This window comes from Erinaceus europaeus, chromosome 16 (genome assembly GCF_950295315.1).
Source record: "Erinaceus europaeus chromosome 16, mEriEur2.1, whole genome shotgun sequence".
Lineage (NCBI taxonomy): Eukaryota > Metazoa > Chordata > Mammalia > Eulipotyphla > Erinaceidae > Erinaceus > Erinaceus europaeus.
Window position 1 is genome coordinate 70999097 of NC_080177.1, and position 20692 is coordinate 71019788.

Here is a 20692-nt window from a genome sequence, read left to right on the forward strand (position 1 = left end):
GGTCAAGTCCCTGGTCCCCACCTGCAGGGGGAAAGCTTCACAAGTGGTGAAGCAGGGCTACAGGTATCTATCTGTCACTCTCTCTTTTTTTAAATAATATTTATTTATTTATCACCTTTTGTTGCCCTTGTTTTATGGTTATACTGTTATTGTTACTGATGTCATTGTTATTGGATAGGACAAAGAGAAATGGCTTGTGAAGCAAACCCCCTGCAGGTGGGGAGCCCGGGGCTCGAACCAGGATTTGCCAGTCCTTGCGCTTAACCAGCTGCACTACCACCCAACTCCGTCTCTCTCTCTCTCCCTCTTATTCTCCCCCACCCCTCTTAGTTTCTCTCTGACTGTCCAAAATAAAGAAAGAAAAAGAGAGAGAGAGAGAAAGAAAGAAAAAGAAAGGAGGATTTAAGAGGGGGTGGTTATTGCTGAGGAAAACTAGAATTGTAAGAGCCAAAAATTGGAAACAGGTTGGGAGACATGCATGACTACGGGCGTGGGGAGGGAGAGATAAGTGGGGAAACTGGTTGGGATAGTCTTAAGAGCAACATGCATAAGGGACAGCGGTCAAGTCTCCTCAGTCCCTGTGTCCCTTCAAGCTCATCATTCTCCACTTCAGCACACACTTTTTAAAAATACATTTCTAACAAAAGTTAAACAGGAGGGTGAGACCTCCAACTGCCTTCCCACCTAGAGCCAGCTTACAATTCTGCACCCCTTGGTGGTTCTCTGGAGCAACCCTTCACAACTTCCCCACCTCTCCTTTGCTAACAGTGAAGTCCAGGTTTGCAGAGGGTCAAGAGAAACTGCATCAAACAGTAATTAGAGTTTGGGGAGTGTTCCTAAGCAACTGGGTAGTCTATGAGACACCAAGAAATGTACCTAAGACACACCCAGGAACAAATGACAAAGAGTTCAGATGACTCTTGTGAGACAATCCCTACTTTTTTTTTTTATCAATATTATTCCCCTATTAAGATTCCCTTTGGGAGTCGGGTGGTAGCGCAGCGGGTTAAGCAAGGACAGGCATAAGGATACCGGTTCGAGCCCCCGGCTCCCCACCTGCAAGGGAGTCAATTCACAAGTGGTGAAGCAGGTCTGCAGGTGTCTTTCTCTCCCCTTCTCTGTCTTCCCCTCCTCTCTCCATTTCTCTCTGTCCTATCTGACAACGACAACATCAATAACAACAATAACTACAATAACAATAAAAAAACAAGGGCAACAAAAGGGAAATAAATAATTTTAAAAGATTCCCTTTTAGTAGGATTTTTACATTTTAAAGTATTTATTTATTTATTTCCTTTATGGGGGGTTAGTGTTTTATATTCAACAGGAAATACAATAGTTTGTATAATAACCCCTACTTCTTTGAGTGTACCAACCAGCAGAAGCCCTCACACCCCCTCCTGCTCCAGTGACCTGAGTTTACAGACTGGCTTTCTGGCCCTTCATTTTAGTATGAGGGGTGCTTAAAGAGCAGCCCGGGAGGTGACTTCATGGGTAAAGTGTTTGAAACACGGGATTCTGAATTTGATCCCTGGTGTGCCAGGGTAGTGGTCTGCTTTGAAGTCAGTCTCTCTCTCTCTCTCTCGCTCTCTCTCTCTCTCTCTCTCATAAATAAAAAATATTATGAGGTGCTTAAAGACATCAGTTATGAATTAGGTCCTTTTTTTAAATTTCAGTCTTATTCTGAGTCACTATCTTAGATTTGTTGAATGTCAAATACATAATCCATTCTACTTTAATCACATACTTATTCAGTTTGGAGGAAATTTTGATACTGGTGGAAAAAGGTTACAAACAACTTCAACTGCTCTGGACACTATTCCCCCTGACTACACCCCTGGCCTCTAGCCACAGCTGACTCTTGATTTCCAGTTAGTCTGAAAACCTCTCAAGAAAGGTGGGGGCAGGCCAACTAGTTTACTTGAATAGTGTGTTGCTTTGCCATGTACAAGACTCGGGTTGAAGCCCGGTCCCCACCGCATTGAAGGATGTTTCGGTGCTATGGTCTCTTCCCCAATCTATTTATCCATCTATCTATCTATCTATCTATCTATCTATCGTAAATGAATATGGCAGGACTGGATGGAAGCAAGAAGAGTGAGTCTACTGCTCTGATACTTTTTTCTAACTGCTAAAGCAGAGCTCACTGAAGTCTAATATCTGTCTCTGCTGTAGCAACTTCACTGTTTCAGAGGGGATCGTTCACAGAATCGCCCTTTAAAAGCTCTTCATGAGTTCCAGAATTTTCAAACTGAAACTACGAGGCTCTGGTCACTGCACTCTCCTAGCTTCATTCTCCTTCCTAGTGAGAGCCTCCCTTCGGGGTCTTGGACTTAAATCTGAGCCAAAAAGTCAGGCAAACAAACACAACCCTGAGAGTGAGGGCAAGAGAGAAACAGGAGTCTCAGACCCAAAGAAGCTTGATGCTGTCACCCACCTCTCCTCTGAGCCTTGAGCTCCGGTCCTGACAGGGAGCAAGAGGCAGTGCCCATGGGATCAAATACTCCTGTAACTCTGGAAGGAACCACAAAGTACAATGAGAGACTCAGGTAGGGCAGGGGGGAGTGATCCAAATTAGGACGCACCATGCCAACCACAGGGGGCACTGTGTCCCTGTGGACTAGACTGGAATGTCAGCACCAACAGAGAAGTCAGTCAAGGACAGCAAGCCCCTCTGCCTGCTGCCAAGAGAAGGTATCTCTCTACCTAGCCCCTGGATTGCCACTACTGCTGCTGCTGCTTCTCCTTCTCCTCCTCCCCCTCTTCTCCTTCTCCTCCTCTCCTCTCTTCCTTCCCCCTCTCCTCCTCCTTCTCTCCAGGGTTATCACTGGAGCTCAGTGCCAACACTACAACACTACTACCAGCGGCCATTTCCCCTTTTTTTCCACTTTATTTGATAGGATAGAGAGAAATTGAGAGGGGTTGGGGAGAGAGGGCTAGAGAAAGATAGACACCTGCAGACCTCCTTCACTGTTTGTGAAGCATTCCTGCTGCATTTGAGGAGCAGGGGCTTGAACCTGGGTCCTTGAGCATAGTAGTATGTGCCCTTATCTGGGTGTGCCACTGCCCAGCCCTCAACCCTGGGCTTCTTATGCAGAGACAACCACAGGAGAGATACACATACTCTTACCACCCATTTCCCACACCCATCCCACAGAGGGTGCTACACACACACACATAGACTTGCATATACATCAATTTCGTTTTTCTCCCACAATTGAAAACTGCCCTGATGATAAAGGTATCTGTGTGGGCAAGTGTGCTACCAACCTGCTTCTCCCTCTTACAATGTATAGTAGCAGCTACCGCCAGTCAGTTGGACACTGATTGATGCACTCTACCTTTTCCTGTTGACCAGCTGTGCCAATGTCCCCACGGTTTCCAGTGCGGCAAGGTATTCGTGTCTGCTTCAGACAGAATCAGCAAACCTCCCCAGTGACTGTCATGCTCTGCTTACCACCAAATAATCCCACTTCCCTTCTGCTCTACTACATTTCAAACAGACATGTTCATGAGAGAGAAAATGTCCCAGAAGGTCTATTCTTCCAGGTTGGTGTGTCTGCACGAGGCATTAGGTGGCACTAGTCCCCAGCTTTGCTCCTTTGAGAAAAGTGCGGAACAGTGGGCTCCGATGAAACTTGCTGAATGGCTCAGTCATGTTTTTTTTTTAAGAAATCTCTTTTAACTTTATTTATTTTATTTAACAGAACAGAAAGAAATGGAGAGGGAGGGGAGGGGGAGCCCGGGCAGTAGCGCAGTGGGTTGAGCGCACATGCTGCAAAACGCAAGGACCGTTGTTGTTGCATAGGGCAGAAAGAAATCGAGAGAGAGGAGGGGAAGACAGAGAGGGAGACAAGAAAGATAGGCACATGCAGACCTGCTTCACCGCTTGTGAAGTGACACCCCTGCAGGTGGGGAGCTGGGGGGGGGGGCTTGAGCCCAGGACCTTGTGCATTGTAATAGGTGCACTTAACACACAACCAGGTGTGCCACCACCCAGCCCCTATACAGAAATCTTAACCATTAATGCTACACCACCTTGTTTTTAGTTCCTGTGCTTTGTGAGCTAAAAAGGCAACTTTCAATAGTTTGGTTATTGTTCATATTTGAAAATCTTGGTGAGCCATGAACATGGTCTAATCAACTCCCTGAATTCTTGGGTTTGGAATTAAGGAGAAATTCCTGCGAAAACCCTCCATTTCACTGTAACCCTCCTGAAGGAGTCTTCAGGTTGCAATCAACTATGAGGACCCCAACTTCTGTATATACCTGCAGCACTCTACAGATGGTACCGAACCCTCTAACAGGAGTCTGCATGGCCCCTGGAGTGGATCCTATAGAAAGGTGGATTCATCACAAGATGTCCTTGGACACTTCAATCAACTTCCTTCCCTGTGCTGGTGATCTCTCTGAAATCCTCTGGCATCTCTCAATTACCCATAACTGCTCAGCAAGCATGTGAACTAAGTAGTCCCTCTCTCCCAAACTTGGAAATACTATTAATATCAAGAACAAAACACTCTGTTGGGGTAGAGATCTGGGATTACTTCCAGATCTGTGGTGTGTCAGCCCTCCCCTGTGGTTTATGTCGCTTGGAGAAGAAGATGAGGGAGAAGGCAGGAAGAGGGCCATGATGTAGGCACATTTACATGGGAGGTGGCACAGCGGGTGGAGTGCATGCATGAAGTTCAGAGTTTAATCCCTGGCACCACATGGACCAGAGTGACGCACTGGTTCCTCTCTCTCATAAACAAACAAATCTAAAAAAAGAATAGCTCAGATTCTGCTACAGTTTATTGTTACAGCAGTTGTGAGAGGGAGAGGCACCCTCCACATATAACACACCGTGGTAAGAGGCCCAAGATAGCCCATCCCATCCCTAAGCCAAACCCCAAGCAGCCCTGCCCCAGCTTGGCTCCCTCCCCCCTCCCACTCTAGACACACACCGTCTAGACAGCTACCAAAGTTAGTGCAGCCGATGGCCCCAGGCCCCTCCTATTGGCCCAACTTCAATCCTCCCCTCCTATGCTGTCCACCACCTCCCATTGCAACTTCCATTTCACGTACCTTTTGAGGGCCACTGACCCACCAGCAAGCCTCCTCTAACACACACATTCATTTAGACCCACACCCTTCAGAGACCCGAAGGATTAATCAGCAATCACATCCGCTTTGGTGAATGGAGCCCCAGCCCCAAGTCCCTCTCCCCAGGGATGAGTCTGGTGGAGGCATGTGGACAGCTACAACTACCTCTTCTCCCTCCTCTACGGATGTCTACATTAGAGAGAGGGACACACGCCCTCACCACCTTAGTACCAAAATGAGAGGAAAGGGTAATTTAGGGGTCTGGGTCCCTAAGAGATATTAGGACATCTCTCCCAGGAGCTGAGGGGAATCACAGGTTAGAGGTCAAGGTTAGGGTAGCAATCAAAGATCAAGGTCATCTCCCACGCGATCCTCCTGTCCTCCCTTGCTCACTCTGGCCTGATGCCCTGTGCACCTCCCAGGTTAGTGCTGGGGGAGGTGAGGGCCAGGTCCCACACCAGGGCAGCAAGGGCCACTCAACAAGAGACCTCCATGGTGTGCCCCGGGGGCGCTGAAGGCAGAGTCCCAGACTCGCTGCTCTGTGACAGGGTGCGAGAGCGGGACCGGTTGCCATCGATGGACGCTGCGCTGGTCAGGGAGGCGGTGCGGGACCGGGACAGGCGAGTCATGCAGGATGAGGCCACTAGGGAAGCAGGAGAACACACAGGTGGTCAGCGAGGTGAAGGGAAAGGAAGGGGGTGACCCAGAGTGGGGTGCTTAGGTGAGGGTGAGTTATAAATGAGTGCAGGGGATCAATGAGTTTGATCTGGCAAAAAGTCCAGGAATTAGCCGAAAACACCACCCCTCACACACATCCCTCCGCCTGTTCTCATGGTGGCCTCAGATCCCATACTCACTGTAGCCCATGCCTTGCAGAAAGTACTTGAAGGCCTCAGTCAGTTTGCCTGGCTGTGGAAGACAATGAGGACGTAAGGTTAAATGCTAAGCTAGAGCCCAAGGTCATGGCTGTGTGGTACAGGGCAGTTCAAAACCACTGCTAACACACCAGCCCACAGACAATGAGGACGTAAGGTTAAATGCTAAGCTAGAGCCCAAGGTCATGGCTGTGTGGTACAGGGCAGTTCAAAACCACTGCTAACACACCAGCCCACAGACAATGAGGACATAAGGTTAAATGCTAAGCTAGAGCCCAAGGTCATGGCTGTGTGGTACAGGGCAGTTCAAAACCACTGCTAACACACCAGCCCACAGACAAAGAGGACGTAAGGTTAAATGCTAAGCTAGAGCCCAAGGTCATGGCTGTGTGGTACAGGGCAGTTCAAAACCACTGCTAACACACCAGCCCACAGACAATGAGGACGTAAGGTTAAATGCTAAGCTAAAGCCCAAGGTCATGGCTGTGTGGTACAGGGCAGTTCAAAACCACTGCTAACACACCAGCCCACAGACAACACCGGTACTCACCTGAGTCAGCTGGGGCTGACCTCCAGAGTCGGCCATCTGTTTAGGTAAGAACCACCCAGGGGGAAAAAAATAGTAACAAATACATCAGTCAAACAAGTCCTACAGAGACTCTTCCCCAGCTTCCTTACTCTAAGCAATTAGGGTTAGTTTTCTTTTTTTTTAATATTTATTTATTTATCCCCTTTTTGTTGCCCTTGTTGCAGTTATTACTGTTGTTGTTATTGATGTCGTCGTTGTTGGATAGGACAGAGAGAAATGGAGAGAGGAGGGGAAGACAGAGAGGGGGAGAGAAAGATAGAAACCTGCAGACCTGCTTCACCACCTGTGAAGGGACTCCCCTGCAGGTGAGGAGCCGGGGGCTCGAACCAGGATCCTTCCGCCGGTCCTTGTGCTTTGCGCCACATGCGCTTAACACGCTGCGCTGCTGCCCAACTTCCCGGGTTAGTTTTTATGTGCTGTAGGTTTGCTTGATTTGGTTTGCTTTTTGTAGTGACTTGCAGTTTCACCACTTCAAGCTGACTTTTTCCAGATAGACAGAGATAGAAAGGGAGAAAGGAAAAGACACCCATAGTGGGCAGGGCAGACAGCATAACGGTTATGCAGAAGGCTTTCTTGTTGGAGGATCTGAGGCCCTAGGTTCAACCACCTGTACCACCACAAGCCAGAGCTGAGCAGTGCTCTGCTCATTCTCTCTCTCTCTCTCTCTCTCTCTCTCAGTGTGTGTGTGTGTGTGTGTGTGTGTGTGTGTGTGTGTATCTTTTGCTCTGTCTCTCTCTCCCTCATTAATATCTATCACCTCCAATGCAGAACAAGCATATGACAAAGCAAGAGCCCCATCCAGGTGAGCGGAGCTATCTTGTTGGTCCTTGTTTTTTGTGTTATACTTCATTTACTTCTTTGCTCCTATGCAGACCCCCGAGCAGCTTACACATTGGATCTAGGGTTCTGGACATAGGGCCAGGAGTCAGGCTGGATGTGGAGCACAGTTTTACTGACCTTGAGAAAAGAGGTCTGGGTGGGGTCCAGTTTTGAGTTACATTCCACCTGGTACAAGTAAGAGGCTCAGTGAATGAGGTCGCCCCCTGTGGCCCCTCCTGATCAAGGGGCTCAGGGGCCCAGGTCCTTTCCCATCAGCTCCCACTACCATTTCCTTCCCATTAGGACTCAAGCGCTTCTGCCCCAAAGTGTCCTTCGGGTCCTACATGGAGCTTGCTTCTTGGCAAAGAAAGTGCTCTGAACACCACCCCAGGACTCCAGCCCTTCCCCCTGCACTGCCCAATTCCCTACCCCTACTGACCACTGCATCTTCATGGGGTGCTTGGTCTCCTACTACCAGCATCACAGGGCACCTAGAGGTGAGATGGAAGAGTCAGTGAGCCTCCAAACTACAGCTGGGAAACTGTCTGTCTGGCCCAAAGAGGAAACAGCCTTGCGGGCCCCACTAGCAAAGAGAACTCACAGGGGGAAGGCCCAAGGGTCAGGAAATAGCTACACTGGTGGAGCACACGCTGTAGCATGCTCAAGGACCCAGGTGTGAGCCCCATCAGCGTGGCGTGGCAGCACCGTGTATAGCACCAAGGGACAGTCTATGAATTGTGGGGCAATGCTGAGCTGTCTCTCTCCTTCCCTCTGCCCATTATTACCTCCTTCCTCTCTGTCTCTCTTTGTCCGGAATTAAAAGGGAAAAAGTGTGGTAGGGAGAAGCAGGGAGTGGTCACCTGGAACAGCTCCGTGGAGTCATGTAGGCAGAAAGTAGAAGGGGAGGGTGATGGGATGGGTGGAGGGGGAAGGCCTAGAAGGCAGTGGTTTGCCACACAGGGTAGGATGGGTGGGGACATAAAAATATGCACACACAAAAAGACAAACTCTCCTTCTGAAGCAATGAAAGCAATAAGGGAAACCCACGGAGGGAAGCAAAGCTTTATCTCTTCAGAGTCTTACTTGAGGGTGACATCACCTCCACGCTCAAAGTTCAGGTCTCGGCGGCTGGAGAGGGATTAAAAGAAGAGTAGGAATTTTAGGCAGGGAATGGGAACCTTCCAGATGTCAGCTGGATCCCCATGGAAAACAAAACGATCTTCCTTCTCACAATTACAGTCACATATTAGTGATCACAAATGGGGACTGAAGAAGAAGGTGGCAGGCAGGCCACCAACTCAATTCCTACTTGGCCCCCAGGTCTCTGGTCAGAGGTCAGTGATAGGAAGAGGGTAGCAGATCATCTTGACTTCTGGGGAGTTAAAAAAATTCAACAGATACAGGGGTTGGGTGGTGGCACACCCAGTTGAGTGCACATGTTACCATTACACAAGGACCCAGGTTCAAAACTTCAGTCCCCACTTGCAGGGGGAAAGCTTCAAGCCATGAAGCAGGGCTGCAGGTATCTCTCTCTCTTTCTCTCTATTTTTTCTCCCCCGCCCCTCTGATTTCTTGCCATCTCTATCCAATAAATGCATAAGATATATTTCTTAAAATCCAAGGGTAGGGAGTCGGGCGATAGTGCAGCGGGTTGGGTGCACGTGGCACAAAGCACAAGGATCCCAGTTCGAGCCCCCGGCTCCCCACCTGCAGGGGAATCACTTCATAAGTGGTAAAGCAGGTCTGCAGGCGTCTCTCTATCTCTCTTCATCTCTATCTCCCCTTTCTCTCTCAATTTCTTTCTTTCTCTATCCAATAACAAATAAAAAAAATCCAAGGGTAGTAGACATTAATTAAGAAGGGGGAGAGATAGCTCCCTACAATTCTTCCCACAGAATCTGTCCTGAAGCTGCGCCAACCACACAGCAAACCCTACACTCCTTTTGTCAGAATTCCCATCTCCTCTAGCCTTTCCAAGACCTCTAGTTACTGCCTATCTCTCTCTTCCCTCTCTCTCTTTCCCTTTTCAATTAATTAATTAGTTAATTAATTAACTTTTAATATTTTTATTCTATTATTGGACAGAGATAGAGAGAAATGAGGGGGAGAGATAGACAGGGAAAGGCACAGAGAGACACCTGCAGCCCTGCTTCACCAGACATGAAGCTTTCCCCCTGCAGATGGGGACCAGGGGCTTGAACCCCAGTCCTTGCACACTGTTATGTGTGTGCTTAGCCAGATGCATCACCACCTGGCCCCTCCCACTGCCACACACCCCACACACACACACACCACACCCACTTGTTATAGCTGTTCCAGTACAGTTCAATGTTCTCCAGGTTGGGTGCATGTGTGATGATATTTCTATATTTCTGTATCAACTCAGAATTGCCAGACATCTCTTCCTGAAGGAGAGAGGAAGGAAAAAAAAAGGTGGGGTTTTGGGATTTTAGAATACAATCACTACATGAATTTTTTAAAATATTTATTTATGAATTTGACAGAGACAGAGAAATCAAGAAAGAATAAGAAGACAGTGGGAGAGGGAGAGATAGATAGATAGAGAGAGAGAGAGACCTGCAGCACTGCTCCCTAATTTGTGAAGCTTTATCCCTGCAGGTGGGGACTGTGGGATTGAACCTGGGTCCTTGTACATGGTAACATGTGCACTCTACCAGGTACAACCTCTCACCCCCCCCTCCTCTTTTCTCCCCTCCCCCCATCTTCTAGGCTTCACTGTTCTGGGTTAATTTTTCCAAATAGAGGCAGAGAGAGAGAGAGAGAGAGGGAGACAGAAAGCCACATCATAGCACAGAAACTTCCTCCAACACAGTGAATGCCAGGCTCGAACCTGGGTCACATACAAGACAAAGCAGCACAGCATCCAAATGCTATTCTGCTGGCCCAAGAAATTACTGAATGAGAAAAGGTGAGACCTCTCCCCAGATGCTGCCCCAGTGAAGAAAGTCCTCCTAGCCAGTGCCCTCCAAGTTATCTTCCACCCATATTTACCTGGCTGAAAAGATGGCCAAGGATCATCTCAGAAATGGATGAGGTGAGGCCCGTTAGCTGTGAGAAATGGAAAGGTGAGACAGCTCAGGTCGTTCTGAAGAGACCCAGGCCAAGTGACACAGTTCTCTCCTGCTCCACACAACCATACCCCGACCCCCATTAAGTGAAGAAAGCAGGAGAACAGAGCCTTCAGCACACATGCCACGCCAAACCTTGTGGGCTGCCCAGTCCATCCAACCCTTGGCATTGGGGTCAATGTTGATCAGGACAAGACCCTCGACTGTATCTGGGTGATTAAGCTACAGAGCAACAGAAGGAAAGAAAATCAGAGATAAAGTAGGATGTTATCCCACGTTAAGACTCCCAGGGGTCTGCACTCATAACCATTTCCTCCCCCCAAGTGCACACTGGGAAACAATGTTTGTTCATTTACCAGAGCACTGCTCAGCTCTGGCTTTTAGTCGTGCTGGGAACTGAACCCAAGAGCTCAAAACTTCAGACTTAAAAGTCATTTGCATAACCATTATGCTGTCTCTCCAGCCCAGGAAACAGTCTCTATACTCTCCATTTCAGTCTGCTATGGGCCTTACCATCACCACCACCCTTCCCTCTCATGGAAGTTTTTATTTCTTACAGCATATCTTGACAGGATATAGGCACCAGCTCCAACACCAACTCCAATGATTGTGGAGAAACTGAAAGGGGAACACATGTTCAGTGGGTGCTGGGGTCCCAAATCTTTGCTCGCCAAATTCCTCAGCCTCTTTCCCAAAACCGTGGGGCACATTCATGTACAGAGTTTCCTTTGGGAAATGACGGACAGAATGGGGGATCAAGGAGCTAACAGCTGATGTTTGATCTAGTCACTGCAACTCCCAAATATCTCTGTGCAGCTCCCACTTGAAGAGCTGGTATGTTGCAAAGAAACCCCCAACCTACAACTAACTAATCACCCCAACCACTGCTCTCCACGGCAACACTTTCTCAAGTTTCAGGAGCCAGTTCAAGTTATTGTTTCTCAGTTCCTCTAGAGAAACAAGGAAGAAGGAACTTGAAGCAAAACGCAGGGAAAAAGCACAAGGAAGAGAATGGCAGGGTAGATAGCATAATGGTTATGCAAAGAGACTGTCATGCCTGAGGCTCCAAAGTCCCAGGTTCAATCCCCTGCACCACCACAAACCAGAGCTGAGCAGTGCTCTGGTTAAAAAAAACAAGGAGGAGAATGAGTCAAAAAAGTGATACAGCGCTTCCCAACAGCCTGGTGGCCTGGAAAAGCCACAACAAGGGCAGAGCCCCATGGGGGTCTGTGCTCAAGGCCAGATGGCCTCTCTTTGCTCTGTCTTCTTCACAGGCTCCTCACAGGGAGGTGGGAGAGGACTAAAGAGGCCTGTCTAGATCCTCTAGGATTCAGTCACCCTTTCCTCTTCCTCACCCCAAACCAGAGAAAATCCTCCTCAGCCTGAAGCACTTATACATGTGCTTTTTAATTTTAAAAAAAAATCTGAATTTTTATTTTACTTGTCCTATAAGTTCTGGCATCTTTGGGGCCCCCTTTCCTTTCCTCCACCCTTCATCCATAGGGCTACTCAAGGGATTCCAGTCCCTATTCCAAACCCACCCTCTAGGGTGGAAGAGGAAGTCTGTGAAAGAAAAGAGATCAAGGGAGTCAGGCGGTAGCACAGCGGGTTAAGCGCACGTGGCACAAAGTACAAGGACTGGCGTAAGGATCCCAGTTCAATTCCCCGGCTCCCCACCTGCAGGCAAGTCGCTTCATAAGCATTGAAGCAGGTCTGCAGGTGTCTATCTTTCGCTCCCCCTCTCTGTCTTCCCCTCCTCTATTCATTTCTCTCTGTCCTATCCAACAACGGCATCAACAACAACAATAATAACCACAACAAGGCTAAAACAACAAGAGCAACAAAAGGGGAAAAAAATAGCCTCCAGGAGCAGTGGATTCACAGTGCAGGCACTGAGCCCCAGCAATAATCCTGGAGGCAAAAAGAAAGAAAGAAAGAAAGAAAGGAAGAAAGAAAGAGAGAGAGAAAAAGAAAAGAGATCAAAACTCGCCCCAGGAACATGACACACACAGGCATTGTAAGGGCCACCTGGTACAGGACAGAGAACTCTGTTTTGGAGGGATCCCCAGGCCTCTCACTTTAAGTACTGCAGAATGCAAGGGATCATGTCAGCAAGCTGGTCCAGAGACGGGTACTGATATCTGGGGAGGAACATGAAGAAAAGCGTCACCTATGTTCTCACTGTGCATCTTCAGGGCATCCCTGCATGTCCCAGAATAACCACCACACTCCCTCCTCCTCCCCTGCCCAAGTCTTTCCCACACCTGTCCTGGGCCTCATGGTCTGGTCAAACAGAAAGGAGTGAATGCTCACCCCAAAGGGAACACAGGCGCCCCCTCTTCCATTCCAGGGGCATCCACATGAACACGCACGAAGTTCTGAATGATTTCCTGCATATCCCCAAATCGAAACAGCGGCTGGAAGCAGGACTTATCTAGGGAGAGCCCCCACAACCCCAACAGTAGAATCAGGCAGGAGAGGGTCCCCCCCCCCCCCCCGGACTCTGCTTTGCATACCACAGGCTTCTCCCTGGCATGTCTCATTCCCCCTCCTCCCTGACTCCTCCTCCCCCCCTACAACCTAGGGTGTCCCCCTCCCCTCTAGCATCTTCCCAGAAAGGATGAGGGGTGCAAGCAAGGGTCCTTACAGTTGAGTCCCACATCATGGTAGGTGAGAATGGCCGGGCGTTTGGGTTTGGGTGTGCCATAGACGGTGAAAGTGACAGATCCATAAGGTGTCTCCACAGAATGAGTCTGTAGAAAAACAGGTCCCTGTCAGATAGGAGTTAGACTGAGAAGAAAAGTTGTTGAGGGCTGATGGGCAGGTAGAGAAGGGTGGAGACAGAAAGGGGACAAAGAAGAAGTAGGATAAGTCACAAATTTATAATGTAGGAAAGTACAACAGCAGAAGATGAGTTGGGGGTAGGAGAAGATGAGGAAAGATTAGAGAACAGCAAGGAACTCTGAGAAGGTGGGGGGAAGGGGAGGAGAAAGGACTGGAATGGAAGACGGGGGAGGGCGGGGAGCGAAGAGGAGAAATAGCCAAGCACCTTTTTACCAGGGGAGAGAGGGGATTCCCCCTCCTCCCCTCCAACCCACCCTGGGACTACCCCCAAATGGTTACCTGTCCCTGGTCCAGGAGGATTCGGGCCGCTAACTCAGCCTCCTGGAGAGAGACACACAGAGAGATACACACACAGAGACACACATTCACAGAAAGTCAAAGACAGAGAGACAGACACAGAGGTAGGTAAGGAGAGACCAACAGAGACCAATGACAGAGAGAGATGACAAGAGACCATGAAGAGGGTGAGGTTAGTGTAGTGAAGGACAAAAGCCCTGACTCTCACTTGTGGTGTCTGGGAAAAAAGACGCAGGTAGAGGTGGAGAGAGAAGGGGTGTGGGTTAGAATGAACTCCTGGATCTGGGGAGACAAGAGGTGGAGGGGCTGTGTGGAGGTCTGGAATCCAGTCCAGGAGTCAGAGGGTCTCTTAATAACCTTGGCCACCTCGGGGGTCTGTCCGGGCAGCAGCGGCTTCTCCTCTGTGATCTGCACCTCCTGCAGCTCCGCCATGGCAGCCTGGCAGGGGGTGGAAACACAAGGCTGAGGAAGTGGCCTCCACACCCCTATGTCTCCTCAAATGCCTGGCCTCTTCTCTTGGCACAGGCCAGCACAGGGTACAGAGGAACCCAGGTGCAAGAGACTCCCTCCAGGACACAGAAATAGCCTCTCCTGGCCCCTGCTCCCTGTCCAGGCCAGTGGGGAGTAGGGGAGGAATCGGGTCACTCATTCTTTCTCTGGAGACTGGTCATCCCCATGGTAGCCCCTCCTTACCCACACCTCTGCCCTGTCCAGTCCAGGATGGAAATACCAGGGTAGGGCAGGATGGCAGTGCATCTCGGGTTTCCCAGCTATATTTAGGGGCCACCCCATACTTCCGTTTAGGTAGAGTGAAAAATTGTAGCAGGAGGACTGGGTGCTCCAAAGACTCTGGGGCAGTGCGAGGAGAGCTCTCGGTTGACTGCGACCTTCAGCTAGCGCCCCAAGGTCAGCAGCAAAAATGAAAAGGGGCTAAAAATGACCAAGGGCATGACCCACAGGAGGAGGGAGGAGACAAGTAAAGAGGAACTAGGGCCATCTGTGTCCCACTGCCTCCATACCGCCCTTCCTCCCATGACTTTCTCTCCCAAGTGCAGGTGAACCAGAAGACACTCAGGAGTTCAGGGCGCCAAAAGGTACTAGACACCTGTGCTCCCAAAAGCTTGCAGCTCAGGGGGTGGGTCACTTACTGGGCTCCTATTGGCTGGATGCAGTGGGGTTAGAGGTCAGGGTTCTCACTCCTTCTGGCTCTGGGGTCTGAGAAAACAAGGTGAAAAGGTGAATGACATGGGACACAGATCCGGGGTCCCTGAGGGACAAAAGAGATCAGCCAAGACCGAGCCTGCCTGTGTCACCAGCCCTCCCCAGGTCGCTAACCCTCCCCAACCTGGACCCAAGTCCAGTGAACACATCTTCTACAGGCTTGGAGGAGAATACAGATGTTAAGAGCCTATGAAGCAACACAGACAGCAGGTGTGTGTCCAGACTGGGAGCAGGAGAGAAGGAAAAGCGCTGATGTGAAGGAAGAGACGCTGGGGTCAGAACCTCTGGATTCCAGTCCGGGCTCTGCTGCTACCAGTGTGACCTTGTCCCCCAATCAGTTACCATTCTCTCAGCTTCAGTTTTCTATTTGCAGACTACAAGTGGAGACTAGAAGGCTTCCTGGGATTTTTTGACAGCCGAGTGAGATGAGCATAGCAGACTGAAACATGACTATTTCCCTCCACCATTTGAGAAAATAAATAAATAACTTCTCTCCTCCACCCGGCCTCCATGTAGGGACCGAGCGTGTTGTGGAGAGCAGGGCGGTGCCACAAGCTGCCCCCAGCCTCCCCATAGTGGCCGAGTGCCAGCTGGGAGGGGCAGAGGCTGAGCGGCCCAGCGCTCCGGCCCAACCCGGCGGGGTCCGCACAGGGACTGACCCTCACGCCCCCTCCAAGGGGAGCCCGGGATCCCGGGCACAGCCCCGCGCACGCTCCGCACCCCCAGTTCCGCCTTTGCGCGAGGCCGCCCGCGTCCCTCCTAGGAAGCCCTCCCGGCTGCGGCGGCTCGCGGGGCGGGAACCCCGGCGCCCCCCCACCGACCCGAGCCCCCAAGGGCCCTGACCCCTGGCCGCCCCTCCCCCTACCTGCTGCCGCCGCGGCCGCCGCCACCTTCACTTGCCTTTGACTCTCAGCCCTCCCAGCTCGACTCCCGAGACCCGCCCCTGCCCGCCCCCGCCCGCCCCGCGGACCCGCCCCGGACCCCCGAGAAGCACGCCCCTCACCCGCCCCGGGCTGTCAGCACCCCGGGAGGGCTCCCGGGGGGCCTGAGGGGACTCGGGGGAGCGAGCTGGGCGGGGGGTGCATCTCCCCGCCGCCTGGCGGTCGTGGGGTGCAGGCGGGGTCTCCACGCCCGCTCGCAACGCCGCCCCCCCCACCCGCGACCTGCATCTGCCCGTAGCCCCCACACTCAATGGTGGGAAGAGAAAAGAGGGGACCGAGTCCAGAGTGGTGGCACTCCACGATCTCGACTCCGCCCGCCCGGAAAGAAGAGGCTGGGGAGCTCGGGAGGGTCCAGGCGGGCGGGCGGCGCCCCAGGAGGCGCGGGTCCCCCTTGTGCGCCGGCTGGGTGAGCCAGCAGAGCTGGGGGTCCCCGGGTCTCGGTACCTCCTCCGCGGGCTGCGGCCCGACGCCGGCTCTCAGGCAGCTCCCAGAGAAGTTGGAAAACAAGGCGGGGGGCGGGGAGGGGGGGCGGCCGGGGAGTGCCGGGGGGCCGCTATAAATAGAGAGAGATGGCGGGAGGGGGGAGAGGGCGGCCAGGGGGACTCCCGGGTCAAGGCCCCAGGCAAGGGGGGGAAGGAGGGAGGGGCCAGGGACCCCCACAGGCTGTGACATTTGGGTAAACAGGAGCGGGGGCGGAGTTAGCTCAGCGGGAGGGGGAGTGGGGGCTTGGGGAGGACGCTGTGTCCCGGGCTGGGACCCAAGAGACCCTGTGTTTTCGCCGCTAACCCCTCCTAGTCCGGCTCGGAGAAAGAAGGGGAGACCAGCTCCGTCCGGCAGAATTGCGTTGCCCAGGCGGATGGTCGCTGGGGGCTGGGAAGCTGGGGGTGGCCGGGGGGGGGGGGGGGTAGGGGCCGACTGCTGCTTTCTCTCGGGGCCTGGTTCAGACTCCTCAGTCGCCCCACTTACCACCCTCACCCCCATCCCCTTAAGAGGCCACCTGGAATGGGGTAGTAATGTGGCTAAGGGCAGTGGAAGTTGTCTTGGGCACAGGGGAATCAGACTGAATCTCTCCCCACCTACACCCCTCCCAGCTCCCCTCCTCCCAGGGTCTCCACCCCACCTTCCTCCCAGCATGATTCCTGAGTTGCCCCGTCCGGGGCTGGGCGCTAGGCCAGTGGGGAACAATGGCCAATGGAACTGGAGCTGCCAACTTGCTGCACCAGGACAGACTCTCCTCCCCAAGACCCCCAAATTGCCCTCCCCCTTTTCCCTGGGAACCACCACCCTCACCACCCACAGCACCCCCTCCCATCCAAAGACCATCAATGCCCCTTTCATCCCCACTTGGCAAGGGCCACTGGAAAGAAGGAGGGGCCAAGAGGGAGGAGGTGGCCCAGGGGAGGAGCACTGGTCAGCGTCGAGCCCAGCTCGTAAAGCCCCCAATCTGGAGCACAGGTCTACCACTGTTCCCTTTCCCACCCTCTTTGTAAAGATTTCCCTAGAAACCAGGCGCAGAAGCTGGGCACCTTGGCTCCTCTCCCCTCTGGATGCCAGTTTAGCGCCTTTTTTGGACAAGGAAAAGCCTGAAGAAATTAAGATCAGAGAGAGAGAGATAAAAAAAGAAAAAAAGAAACAGGAGAGTGATCTTATCAGGCGTATGAAAGGCAGAGTGAAGGGAACCTTGAGTGAAAAGTGTCTCCTGCAGCCTTCCTTATGTGCCTAAGTTGTTTTACTTGGAGTGGGGGAAGGAACGGGCCTGGAGGTTCCAGCATCTAAATTCGTCTCTGGGTCAGGATGACTCAGGGGGAACCTGATAAGGGGCCTGCGCAGGGGCCTGGGCCAGGCAGCAGAGGGGAAATTTCCACTGAGAGCTGCTTGCTTCTTAGGCAAAGGGGTCTTGGCCTGTCACAGGTAGAAATGGCAGCTTGTTGTCCTCAGCTTAAGTTCCCCGCAGGCAGGGCAGGTCTTCACCAAACCCTGGAGTAAGTAAGTAGTCCAACAAGAATAATCCCTATGACTTCCTTCTCTCTGGCAAGAAGCAATTTCCAATGCTGCCTTTAATTCTGTAGGAGTCTGAAGTACCTGCTTTGTGCAGACCACTGTATAGCTGGAGTTCAGGGAAGTGTGAAGCCTAGGCAGACCCTCTCTAGGAGCTTGTAAGAATCTATAAGCCTGTGGGAGTCTGGCAATAGCTAAGCTGGTTAAGCGCACGTGGCATGAAGCGCAAGGACCTGCATAAGGACTACAACTGTAGGTGTCTATCTTTCTCTCTCCGTCTCTTTCTTCTCCTCTCTCCATTTCTCTCTGTCCTATCCAACACGACATTAACAACAACAATAATAACTACAACAACAATAAAACAACAAGGACAACAAAAGGGAAAATAAATTTAAAAAAAAATCTAGTAAGAAGCTTGTAAGAATTGAGAGAAAGTATACCAGGCTGGGCTGAAAACTCAGTGGTTACCATAGGACATGCCTGTGAGAGAGATCTCAAGTTCAATTCCTGATAACACCAACAGCCAGAGCTAAACAGTGCTCAGGTCAGGAAAGTTTACATAGCATTCTAATAAAAATGATGTGTGTGTGTGTTATATTTTCTCCATTGGCAATTTTATTCATATAAATAGGTGGGGGGGGGCTTAAATAAATCAGAAATTTTCATTCTAAGAAGGTATAGCCCACAAGATAGGAACCACAATTTTAGTGTAAGTCAGAGGAAGAGAGGGTTTTGTTTTAGAGTGAAACACCCCATGAGGAGTGCAAACATGGAGTAGTTCAATTAGAGAAAGGGACATTCTACCAAAGGAGGAGGGAAAGTTTGGGGGCAAAAAAAAATGCACAGGTTGTTTTGAGGAGTTAAGTCATAGCTACTGTGTGCAAGGTTTTCTCACACAGGATCCCCCAGGACTATCATATCCACAATTCCACTTCAAGTCTGTGCTCATTCCAACCCCTCTCAGATTTATTGGTGATTTTTAAAAAATCTTTTATTTATTTTTTTATTATTTATTTTCCCTTTTGTTGCCCTTGTTGTTTTATTGTTGTTGTAGTTATTATTGTTGTTGTTGATGTCATCGTTGTTGGATAGGACAGAGAGAAAGGGAGAGTGGAGGGGAAGACAGAGAGGGGGAAAGAAAGACAGACACCTGCAAACCTGCTTCACTGCTTGTGAAGCAACTGCCCTACAGGTGGGGAGCCGGGGCTCTTACAGGATCCTTACTCTGTTCCTTGCACTTTGCACCATGTGCACCTAGCCCACTGCACTACCACTCGACCCCCTATTGGTGATGTTTTTAAGTTGTATGTGTTTATACGAGAGAGGGAGAGAGATCCAGGGTATCACTCTGGCATATGTTATATCAGGGATTGAATTCAAGACCTCATGTCTGAGGAGAGTTCAAGGCTCTATTCATTGTGTCACCTCCTAGACATGCAAGTAGGCTCGTAAGTGTAGCATGACTAAGTCACTGTGGCCCCCACTGAAGAACAGGGTTGATGAGAAATGGGTGATGTTTGTCTGAACAAATGTGCATGACAGGCAAAAAGGTGGCACTGAAGATCCACAGAGTTTTCTTCAGCAGGAGAAAGGAATTAAAAAAAATACTGCTTTGTGAAAAATTAATTTTTTAAAAAAAATTTTTTAGTATTTATTCATTTTCCCTTTTTGTTGCCCTTGTTGTTTTATTGTTGTGGTTATTATTGTTGTTGTTATTGATGTCTTCGTTGTTGGATAGGACAGAGAGAAATGGAGAGAGGAGGGGGAGACAGAGGAGGAGAGAAAGACAGACACCTGCAGACCTGCTTCACTGCTTGTGAAGCAACTCCTCTGCAGGTGGGGAGCCGGGGGGGGGGGTAGTGCCGGTCCTTGTGCTTGGCACTACCTGCGTTTAACACTGCACTACCGCCCGACTCTCAAAAAATTAATTTTTAAAGTATTTATTTATTGATGGGAAAGCCTGAGGGAGAACTAGAGCATCATTCTAGCATGTGTGACACAAGTGATCAGACTCAAGGCTCTGTGTTAAAGAGTCCAGCTCTTTATTCACTATGCCACTGTCGGGCCACATGAAAATTAATATTTATTGATTTATTTATTTGGGATAGAGACAGAGAGAAGGAAAGGGAGATAGAGGAATGGGGAGAGACAGACCTGTAGCATTGCTTCACCACTTGCAGTTCCCCCTACAGGTAGGGACAAGGGGCTTGAACCTGGACTCTTGCACATTGTAATGTGTGTGTCACCATCCAGTCTGGAGAATGAATCTTAGGAGCTGGGGAGACAGCATGATGGTCATGCAAAAGACTCTCATGCCTGAGGCCCTGAGGTCCGAGATTCAATCCCCCGCACCATTATAAACCAAAGCTGAGCTGTGCTACTTTGTCTCTGTCTCCCTACCTCCTTAAAAAGATTTTTAAAGGGAGTCGGGCGGTAGCACAGCAGGTTAAGCGCATGTGGTGCAAAGCATAGGGACTGGCATAAGGATCCCAGTTCGAGCCCCCGGCTCCCCACCTGTAGGGGAGTCGCTTCACAAGCAGTGAAGCAGGTCTGCAGGTGTCTGTCTTTCTCTCCCTCTCTCTGTTTTCCTCTCCTCTCTCCATTTCTCTCTGTCCTATCCAACAACATCAACAATAACTACAACAATAAAAAGCAACAAGGACAACAAAAGGGAATAAATAAATATTTTTTTAAAATTTTAAAAAGGAAATTAATTTTATGGGGGGGAAGCAGTGGTGGTGCACCTGGTAGAGCATATACATTACCATGCATAAGGACCTAGGTTCAAGCCCCTGATTCCCACCTACATGTGAGAGGCTTCATAAACAGCAGAGCAGCGCTGCAGATATCTATCTTCTCCCTTTCTCTTTCTCTTTCTCTTTCTCTCTATAATAAACATAAAAAATATATATGATCACCAGGAGCAATGGGTTC

General features: G+C 50.4%; 1 protein-coding gene across 6 annotated transcripts; it reads right to left on the minus strand.

The window, feature by feature from the left end:
* Positions 1-4776: 4776 nt before the first annotated feature.
* Positions 4777-15773, minus strand: NDRG2 (NDRG family member 2). 6 transcript variants are annotated; one of them, XM_007536858.3, is made up of 17 exons: positions 15685-15773; positions 14747-14813; positions 13956-14036; positions 13581-13622; positions 13105-13210; positions 12771-12891; positions 12536-12598; positions 11015-11075; positions 10593-10679; positions 10381-10437; positions 9670-9773; positions 8452-8496; positions 7808-7859; positions 7507-7554; positions 6511-6546; positions 5943-5994; positions 4777-5728 (listed from the first exon to the last, which is right to left on the minus strand). In XM_007536858.3, exons 3-17 carry the CDS (start codon positions 14028-14030, stop codon positions 5562-5564), a joined length of 1116 nt encoding a protein of 371 aa, XP_007536920.1. In that variant the 5' UTR covers positions 14031-14036; positions 14747-14813; positions 15685-15773; the 3' UTR covers positions 4777-5561. The 6 variants fall into 6 exon arrangements, with proteins under 6 accessions (XP_007536920.1, XP_060031334.1, XP_060031332.1 ...); XM_060175351.1 differs by lacking the exon at positions 15685-15773 and adding an exon at positions 15162-15306; XM_060175349.1 differs by lacking the exon at positions 15685-15773 and adding an exon at positions 14934-15099.
* Positions 15774-20692: the final 4919 nt, after the last annotated feature.